This window comes from Cucurbita pepo, chromosome LG01, assembly GCF_002806865.2.
Source record: "Cucurbita pepo subsp. pepo cultivar mu-cu-16 chromosome LG01, ASM280686v2, whole genome shotgun sequence".
Taxonomy (NCBI): domain Eukaryota; kingdom Viridiplantae; phylum Streptophyta; class Magnoliopsida; order Cucurbitales; family Cucurbitaceae; genus Cucurbita; species Cucurbita pepo.
In genome coordinates this window covers 15,789,211-15,799,833 of record NC_036638.1, presented here as the reverse complement: position 1 = coordinate 15,799,833, position 10,623 = coordinate 15,789,211, and the positions used below count along the sequence as shown (strand labels likewise).

The window sequence follows — 10,623 nt, the reverse complement described above, 5'->3', positions numbered from 1 at the left end:
AAGGAGAGAGAGAGTGAAAACAAAATACTCGAGAGTTTGGAAAATATTTTTGGTCTCCATCCCTGCCCCTACCTCAATTACATTTTTTAATGTTAAATTTAAAATTTTTATAAAGAATTACATAATTTGAGATTTTTGAATGGTTGAATATCCAAATTTATAATTTTGATAGGTTATATTATTTTGTTTTAAAATATCAAATTATCCATTTAATTAACTTATAGGAATTAACCATTTAAATAAATATTAGATGAAAGTTAATTAGAAAAAAAATCGTTTATTTAATTTTTTTTTTTTTCTTTTAAGAAAGCATAAATGGATGAGAATATTCGCTCCAAATTTTACCCAGAAAAAATAATACTTGTGCTTTCTCTTCGACAATGACTAAATTTCTGACTATCGTTTAGGCGGTATATTTAAAATTATTCAAGCTTGACTTAATCAATCTGATTTATGGAGTGATTCGAATTTCAAGCAAGTGATTTTATCTTATGATATTCGACCAATGAGATAACCCGAATCTTATTTTTTTCTTGGAGTAATTTCTTATCGCATTCTTTAAAAAGTATGAAAAATAAATCGAAGAAGAAATAAATGAAAATTGCTAATATTAAAGAAAGCATTTAACCTCTCTAAAATATTATTCATACAAATTTTATTTATTAATGGTTTAAAAATAAAATTCAAAATAGGAGAGAGAAATTAAGAGAAGGATGGAAAAACATATAATTATTTAAAATGTGTTTGGTAATATATTTAACTATAAAGTAAATAGATACATAAAAAAAACAAAAACCTTTTTTCTAAAAAAGTACAACAGTCAAAATTATATTAATTGAATTACATACCAAATATTATGACTTTGAGCATTTAAAAATATTTCGTATGGGTCCGGTAATACATGCGATATGGAGGGACCTATCCTTTTATAAAAACATCATGGCATGGCATGACCCCTTAGGTTACTTCTCAGTTTGGTAGTACTTCTCTCCACATGGTCCATACACGCACACATGGACCTATCAAAAACCACAAAAGAAAAGGATTCACATGGCATCATGGTGAATATAAATGTTGTAAGGTACGCGTTCGTACTAATCATAACAGGGAAGTAGCACGATGCATATGATACACAATAATGCATAAGGTCTCAATAACTTAAAATCATGACATAGGCTTATGATGCAAGTCATACCTCTATTAATTAATAACATAACGAGCCTACGAATCATGCATACATATTCTTGTCAAACCTTTCGTACTTACATAGCTTATATGACACAGTGTATTGAGGTTTATGCATCATAGATTATCAACACCATAAACATGATTCTAGGACATGACATAATCACATTATAGCATAGATTACAAACATGGCATAGCACAACATAATATAACATAACAAAGCATTGCAATCATAGTTATGATACGTGCAAGGATCACGAGGTATGCACCATCATACATCGTATAATTCGCCAACCAAGCTAACAATAGAATCACTTCAGTATTATTAGAGTTTAAATGATTATTCTATAAAAATCACTAGAACGTCAATCCAATATAATTACAACTTATCAAGTAATAAAATCATCCTTTAATTTATTATTTTTTTTTTTTTTACATAGGGATTAAAATTGTTATATATTTGAAAGTATAAAAACTAAATTATTCTATTTTAAAAGTTTAAAAATTAAAGTTTTACGATTTCTTTTTCTTTTTTTCTTTTTTTCTAACCGAGCTTTTCATGCATTTGTCACGCAACTGTGCAACTTTCTTTGTCTCACCCCTCGTCCTCATATGAATTGACTAGGGAATTTTACCGAGTGAATTTGATGGAAGTAGCTATAGAAATTTATGAATGAAGTTTGAACATAATTTTCATCCACATAGTTAATTTTGAGTAAAATTAGGAGGTCTATTTTTCAAATTTAAAAGTTTAAAGGGTATGATTGCAATAAATTAGGAAATGAATTTTTTTTCTTTTTTATTGATGATTTGTGACAGGGCGGAAGGGATTAAATTATGTTTGGTTGGCAGAAAATATAAACAAAGATTTCATTATTAGTTCATTTTTATTTATTTATTGATTTATTTATTGAATTTATTTATTTTCATAAAACAGTGGGTGATGGTCAAATTTCTTGAGTTGCCCTAATTTGTAGGGTACCAACAAACAGAGGACCAATTATTGTGGGACAAGTCATGATACTTGTTTTTTTAAATTTTCTTGGTTGTCCAAATTATTGCTGTAAAATCAGTCTTTTAATTAATTAATTTAAAAAATGGATTTTCTCATCGGTCCAACCTCTCCCCAAATAGATTTTAGTTAGAAATTAAATGTCAATATTTATACTAGCAGGACTTACTTGGATATGGACAAATACTTACGTGGAGGTAGACAGAGAATTGTAGAATTACACTCAACTAATAAGATGATAGTTATCTGAAAATAAATTTGGAAAAAAAAAATAGTTTCATTTTTAGAACATTATTACAAATATATATTTTTCTAAAAATTTGTATAAAGAAATAGTTTCAAGTTATCTGAAAATAAATTTAGAAAAAGAAATAGTTTCGTAGAACATTATTACAAATATATATTTCTTTACCCTCAATAATTAGACTACAAGATGGCTAATCTTTATGGTCATTTTATTTTGATGGATGTCATTGAGACAATGGATCTTAAGTCGAATTGGAACTTGAGGAGCAAATTAAGGTCGGTGTAAAGAATAATTAGTAATTTTAGCCTAAGCCAATCAAATAATTAGCTCTACTGTCGGTTTAGTTGGAATAATTGCTTTATGTATGATGACACGTGCCTTGTGGCCCTGCACATCACACGTGTGTGATATGTTGATATGTTTGATGTTTTGATATGTGTCACTATGACATGCCAAGATATGGTATAAATGAAAATGTCAAATTATGTTATGAGATGCCATGATGTACTATGATATTATTATGTTAGGCCTTGATATGTTATGACATGCTATGATGTGTTTTGAAATAAGAAATTTTACGATGCACAATCCCTAAGCTATGAATTAAAAGTTATACTATGAATGAAATGATTTTATAAGAGTTTATGCACGCATATTACTAAGTATAATATGTAAGTAACGAATGAAATTGTCTTGCGGGACCTCAGACATAATTGTATGTTCACGTGCATTGGGATACTTCTCATTTATGATGAGTATGAACGTGTACATTATGAGATGGAAATGATCATCATATTTATCATGATGCTATGACAGTCGTTATTCCCTCCTGGTGTCCAACAACAACACTAGAGAGCTAGCATGACCAACAAATCCAAAGAGTGTGCGAGCCCATCTGATGGGCCCATGCTCACATGTGTGGGTCATGTGTAGAGTAGCACTACACATCCAATTTGCTCCGACTGGAAATCCACCTAAGATAAACGATTTTAAATAATAGTTCTCACCATTTTGCATGTGTTTGTATTTCGTAACCAAATAGTTGAGTCACTTACTTAATATTTGTTAAAATACTCAAGTCTTATGCTATTATTTCAGGCAAAGACAAGGCAAGGCACCGGTATTGAAGATCATGGAACCTATGATAGGGTAATGACATTTTTATTTCTTAGATCTTAGGTTAGACTAAGACATTGTTTTAATCTTTTCTTTGATTTTATTTATATTTTACATCGAATACTTTTTGTTATTTTGTTTTAAGGCTTTGAATGCGAACGTTTAAGTTCATGATATCGTTTTATAAATGATTTTAAATGAATGTTTCGCCTAAGTAAATTAGGATCACTACAAGATTCCATACGGAAATGCCTCCAATAAATAATACTGTCCTTTTTTATATAGAAAAAAATATTGAATGGTTTGGAACTGAAGTTGACTTAGGCTCTCTACAACCTTGTTATCCAAATTGATTTTCATGATTTTTTTTCCTGCTATATTTGTGATAACGATAACTAGAAATTGATATAATTAATATATGATATCTAAATTACTTTTTTCTATCGTCCATTATTTTTTATCGAATCATATTTGGGAGAATAAAAAGAGAATCGAGTTTGTTCTGGCGTGTTTAGTTAATTTTAACTCGGTGTGAATTTTAGTTTAGTCTCTTACAAAAATATTATTTTAAAATAAAATAAATAATATTATCTAATTAAATAGATTTTATTTTGAAAATCGGGATTCTTTTATCACTATTACCTGTTTTCTATAAAANTAAATGATTTTAAATGAATGTTTCGCCTAAAAAGATCACGTCATGCATATGATAGTAGCTCTATTTCATAAGTAAATTAGGATCACTACAAGATTCCATATGGAAATGCCTCCAATAAATAATATTGTCCTTTTTTATATTAGAAAAAAATATTGAACATTATCTATTTTGTTTTTAACTCGTAAAAAGATTGGTTTGGAACTCAAGTTGACTTAGGCTCTCTACAACCCTGTTATCCAAATTGATTTTCATGATTTTTTTTTCCTGCTATATTTGTGATAACGATAACTAGAAATTGATATAATTAATATATGATATCTAAATTACTTTTTTCTATCGTCCATTATTTTTTATCGAATCATATTTGGGAGAATAAGAAGAGAATCGAGTTTGTTCCGGCGTGTTTAGTTAATTTTAACTCGGTGTGAATTTTAGTTTAGTCTCTTACAAAAATAATATTTTAAAATAAAATAAATAACATTATCTAATTAAATAGATTTTATTTTGAAAATCGGGATTCTTTTATCACTATTACCTGTTTTCTATAAAAATTTAAATTTTAACATTTTACTTCTTTTAAAATTCATTTAATTTTTTTTTAATCGAGGTATTAAATTTTTTTCAGGTATAAAAATTTGAATAAATAAATAAATAAAATACAGTTTAATTCTGATGACATATTATTTAACTACAACATTCTAATTAATTAAAAAAAATATAAAAAAACCGCTCTATTTAATTTTACATTAATAAACATAATTAAAAAAAAATATTAATGTGATTATTGCATTTGATGTGACCATCAATAATATAGTCAAAGGAGACCTATCCTCTTGTGTGGTCCCAATAAATGTTACCGGCCGAGAAGGTAATGTTTTTCTACTCATAATTTTATTTGGTAACAATTGAACTATTTGTATGAAAGAACTTAATTCATATTTATTTGAAAGAGATTTGCAAATTTTTCAAAATTTATTATTTGTGTTCGTGAAAGAAATAAAATAATAACAGTTTTATTTAAAATTGAAAAAGATTTAAAGAGGTAAATTCTTCTTTTATCTTAGACAAGTTTAAGCAGTAAAAAAAAACATGGTTCAAATGGTATGGGGATCATCTTGCACACAACAAGTACGTGTAGAAGCTAATTTATCGGTTGATTGGCACACATTTAACATCCAAAAGAAAGAGGTGTTGATCGAGCTAACTTATATTTATTTTTAATGCAAGAAGTCAAACAAAAAAGACAACGACCCCTCTAATCTTAGGACAAAATTTTAATCATAAATCTATATTTATTAAACATTTTATAATCACAAATTGATACAACATTCACGTTTACTAAGATTTATCAGAAGCTTTGACTAGTTGAACTATATTCAAGTTCGGTGCGATCTATTGAATTGACCGACTGGACCACATCGCCCATAGGCTGTTTATGACCTTCCAGCCCTTCTGAAAGAAAGTAAATTGAGGGCTTTTCTGGAAGTGGAATCTCCAACTTCCCTTCCAACATCTTGACGACCTTCCCCATCGGCGGCCTCATCTCGGGCTGGTTATGAAGGCACCACATCGCTGTCTGCACCATACGATTAACAATGCCGAAATGGGCTCCACTGTCGTACTGATTCCTAATCCGACTGTCCAAAACTTCCTCGATTTTCTCTTCCACGAACGCTTTCTCGAACGCCCAACTCGGGAAGTACCAAAATGCGCTCTCCACCGCTAATCCTTTCGTATCGAAATTTCTGGTCCCACTGATAATCTCGAGTAGCACCATTCCGAAACTGTACACATCCGCCTTTGGCGTGATCGAATGCGAACCCAATTTCACGAGCTCTGGCGCCACGTAACCGGGCGTCCCTCTGATTCGAGACATACTCACCGCCGTCTCGTCGTTTTTCCTCAGTTTAGACAGCCCGAAATCGGATAATTTCGGGCAGAAATCGTTGTCTAGAAGGATGTTTTCGGGTTTTATGTCTCGGTGTAGCACCCATTCGAGACATTCCTCGTGTAGGTATGCGATTGCTCTGGCGACTCCAATGGCGATTCGGTATCGGATACCCCAATCGAGAGATACCGTTTCTTGCTCTGTATCGGTCGAATCGGACGGTGGAGGCTTGGTGAAGAGGAATTTGTCGAGGGATCCATTGGGGATGTACTCATAGACTAACATTCTTTGACCCTTCTCGGCGCAGAATCCCCACAATCGAAGCAAATTGAGATGGTGCATTCTGGCGATGATGGTGACTTCTGACCAAAAGTCGCCATCGCCGCCAGTGATGTTCTTCAAGCACTTAACGGCGATGACACGTTTGTCCGGCAACTCCCCTTTGAAGACTTCGCCAAATCCCCCTTTTCCGACGCTGTTCGAGAAGTCGTTGGTGGCTGTTTTCAGCTCGTCGTAAGTGAACCGTTTCGGCCCACCGGCGGGGAGTGATTCTAGACCAAGCGTGCGAGCCATGTCTCTGTATTTTATAAATCTCTTCAAGAATGCACAGAAGAAAACCGCTCCGGAAATTAGTTCCGCGATGAATATGGTGACGATTATCCATATGTTTCTGGTGGTGTTGTCTGTGTTGTCCGGCGGCGGCCGGAGGCTGATGCGGATTGGGCATGTCGATTGGAGTTTGTACATCATTCCAGTGAAATTTGACCGATCTGTTTCCGAATTGTCGACCTTTACAAAGGCAGCTATCTTCATTCCTGGCGACCACAACCCGTTCGACAAATTGTCTAGCTGAAGTCCACACTGGGAGCTGCCGTCGTAGGTGAATGTATACCCCACGCAGCTCGAATTCTTCAAGCAATTCGCTTCACAGACTGAAATATTTGGGGTTTGCAGGGAGATTTGTTGAACCCCACCTCTGAAATTTACAAAATCGAGCGGAAGAAACTTAACTTTCTTCGATATGTTGAGTTTCCGACGGCATCCTCGCCGTGCTCCGCCACGAGGATCAGGGCTGAATCCGGGAGCGCAGACGCAGTAGGTGGAATTGTAACTGCCACTACTCATACAGATAGAATTTGAGCCACAAGTACCATAGATCTGACACAACTCTACGTGCGCTTGCCAAACCACATCCCACCGCCGGGGAATCGGGTTGAAGCTGAAAATCTTGAGGTTCCCGTCATCGTCGACAACCAATTTCCTCAGCCGGGTCGTGTTATAATCATTTGGGTAAATCGCGTTTTGATTGTCTCTGTTGATTTTGCCATTCTTTTCAAAATCCTTAAAGGGGTTGCCGGAATTCCAGTACATCAATTTATCAAACGTCAAATTCACGGATTTCTCAAACGCATATTTGCCGTTGTTGGAGACTATGGTGGTTCCGTTCAATGTCTGATTGGGCAAAATGGTGTTGGTAGGGAATTGGAAGCTTTCCCATGTAGCATAAATCAAATCACCATCATTGCGAAGGATTAATTGGGTCGAATTTGAATTCACTGAAACAGCGTTTGAAGGCCAGAGATTGCGGCCGGAGCCGTCATCAAGACGGAGCTGGCCTGAAGCGGAGATGGTGAGAGACGCCGAACGGTTGACAGGAGAAAGACGATTGGCAGACCAAACGACAGCGTCTGTCGAGATGTTGAAGTACCAAACAGAGAAGAGGAAGAGATTGGAGTTTTTTGGGAGTTGCCGGAAGCCGGCGGCGAAAAGGGAATTGGGGGAAAGAAGAAGGAGATTTTGGGTTGGACGCCATGGGGATTGAGAGATTGAGAAGGCGGAGAAATTGCGGGGATTCGGCGGCGACTGGGAAGCAGCCGGAGATGTGAAGAAGAGAAGGAAAAGAGCAGAGAGGGCGAGAAGGAGAGACATTGTTAAGGGTTGAGCAATCAGCGAGTAAAAAGCAGAGAGATTTAATTGGAGGTTGAAGAAGATAGAAGAAATACGTATGGTCAACTAAGGATTTGTTAATAATTTTGAAGAAGAATTAGAATCACACAACGCCGCCGGCGGTTTTTGAAGTTGTGATGATGGAATGACTGAAAAATGGAGCATGTGGGGAAACACGAGTTTCTCTCTCATCTGTTCGTGTCTCTCTCTCATCTGTTCGTGTCTCTCTCTCATCCATTCACAGGCCTTCACGGCAGCTTCGTCGAGCAGGCCTTCGCCGCAGCTCCCTCGAGTGACGAGTAGGCTTTCAACCTTGGCCGCAGCGCCTACATTTATTTATTACTTTAATATTTTATATCATTTTTTATTTTTTCATATTTTCTTCCCTGTTTAACGAACTCGAAGAAGAAAAAAAAGACATTAATAAAATATCTTTTACTTTTACCTTTTTCTTAAAAGTATTATTAAATTTTGAGGAATTTTAATAATACCATTACATTTCAAAAAATATATTTTTTATCATTAATTTAGATTTAAAAAAAGAAGTTTCAAAATACAATTAAATTTTCTAATCTTTCATTAATATTTTTCAATTTTTTTTTTTAATTTTAAAAAATACCTTCCAACTTAAAATAGTTTTACAGTATTACATTTTAAAAATATTCATAAACTTTAAAAAATTAACATTAAAAAGTATGAAAATAATAGTCCAATTTTTTAAATTAAAATTTAAGGGTTTTTTTGAAATTTTTTAAAAATTTAAAGAGTAGTTTTTTTTTTTTTAATGTAAAAACCCAAATAAATACATAAATAAATAAATAAAATTATATATAAAAAAATTACTTTTAAAAAAAAAATTAATAAATAAATAAAACAATCCTAACCCACCTCTCTATCCACTAACCTCTCATCATTTCCCTACTTATCTCTTCTCAACCCTAAAATGATGGTTTTTGAAAGAAAAAAACAAAAACAAAATAGAAAATAAAAATATTGTATATACAAACCAGTAAAGAAGCGATACTAATATTATATTTAATAATGTAGAAAATGAAAAAATATTGAGACTTCATACATTATGTGCTCATGCATTGGGGATACCCCTATTCCATAACGAGGGTATGGATGCATACAACACTATGCAAGTGAAGTGACATAAGGAGTTACCAAATAAGGCTCGTCCGACAAGAAAAGAGACCCAATGTTGTGCGAACTATCTGGTGAGCCCATACTCGCACGCACAGGCTATGTATAGAGTATATGATACACATCCAAGCTGTCCGTTAGGATAGTGTCGTAGGAAAAGGACCGATATAATAGGTCCAATCATTGCATTCGCATATTCTTGTATTTAATCTCTAATAATGGAGTCACTTACTAAGTATTTTTTTAAATACTTAGGCCACGTGTTACCTCTATTTCATGTTAAGACAAGACATTCCTATACAGCCGACAACGACATCGCAACTCGAGACCATGTCACATGCATAAGGCAGTCGTATTTATTTTCGTAGACTTCGGCTAGAATATGATGTTTTAAACTTAAACATTTACTTATCTTATTTAGTCTTTTGTTATGTCATTTTTAAAGGTGTTTTCGAAACACGTAAGTCCATGACTATATTTTAAGATGAAGATGACGTTTTATGAAAGTTTAAATGAAGTATTTTTGCATTCAATGTTCATGATATGTATAACTTTAAATTAAGTAAAAAATATCAAGTTGCTACATTTTAAACATTATTAAAAGTTCGAGAGTATTTTTAAAATAAAGTAATAACTATTTCTATCGATAACCGTAAGTGTATTTTTTTAGATTTTTTTTTTTTTTTTAAAGTTTAAGAATATTGAAATTTTTTAAAGTTTATTTATGTGTATTTTTATTAATGAGCTTAAATATGTCTATTTTATTTTATTTTTTTAAAAAAAAAAGTGTATCTTTTATTACAAACTCAAAGAATAATAATTTAAAAATTCAAAGGATTTAATTGCTGCAAAATTCAAACTTAGTATATTATACATATTTATTATTATAATTATTATGTCGTAAATGCGACAAACTTTGAAATTTTCTGTAAAAAGAAGAGTTTGAAAATTAAAATAAAAAGTTGAGGAATAACTGTGATCTATTTTATTAATAAACAATTACAAATTGATGGCCTATTATTGAAATGGGTCATTATTAGATATTGTTTAGTTGAGTTCTTTTTTTCCTTATTTTAAACCAACTACCAATATATTATATATATACACGCTCACAAGGAAACTCCACCTTTCATACAAATAAATTCAACTCATCTTTAGTTCACAAATGCTAAAATTTCTAAATCAATTTGATTTCGTTTTAAATTATTGCAACTCTAAGAAATTTGATTTGAATCTATAAGATCTCACATCGGTTGGGGAGGAAAACGGAAGCACTCCAATAAATATGTGGAAATATCTCACTAGCAGACGTGTTTTAAAAACCTTCGGGAACTCCGAAAGAGAAATCCCAAAGAGGACAATATCTGTTAGTAGTGGGCTTGGGCCGTTACACAATCACTCCACAAGTAAAAACCCAAAGAAAC

The 10,623-nt window shown here is 32.7% G+C and overlaps 1 protein-coding gene across 1 annotated transcript; it reads right to left on the bottom strand.

The window, feature by feature from the left end:
- Positions 1 to 5,505: 5,505 nt before the first annotated feature.
- On the bottom strand, positions 5,506 to 8,100 carry LOC111793287 (G-type lectin S-receptor-like serine/threonine-protein kinase At1g34300). The gene has a single exon (XM_023675149.1). The coding sequence runs from the start codon at positions 8,033 to 8,035 to the stop codon at positions 5,567 to 5,569; it is 2,469 nt and encodes an 822-aa protein (XP_023530917.1). The 5' UTR covers positions 8,036 to 8,100; the 3' UTR covers positions 5,506 to 5,566.
- Positions 8,101 to 10,623: the final 2,523 nt, after the last annotated feature.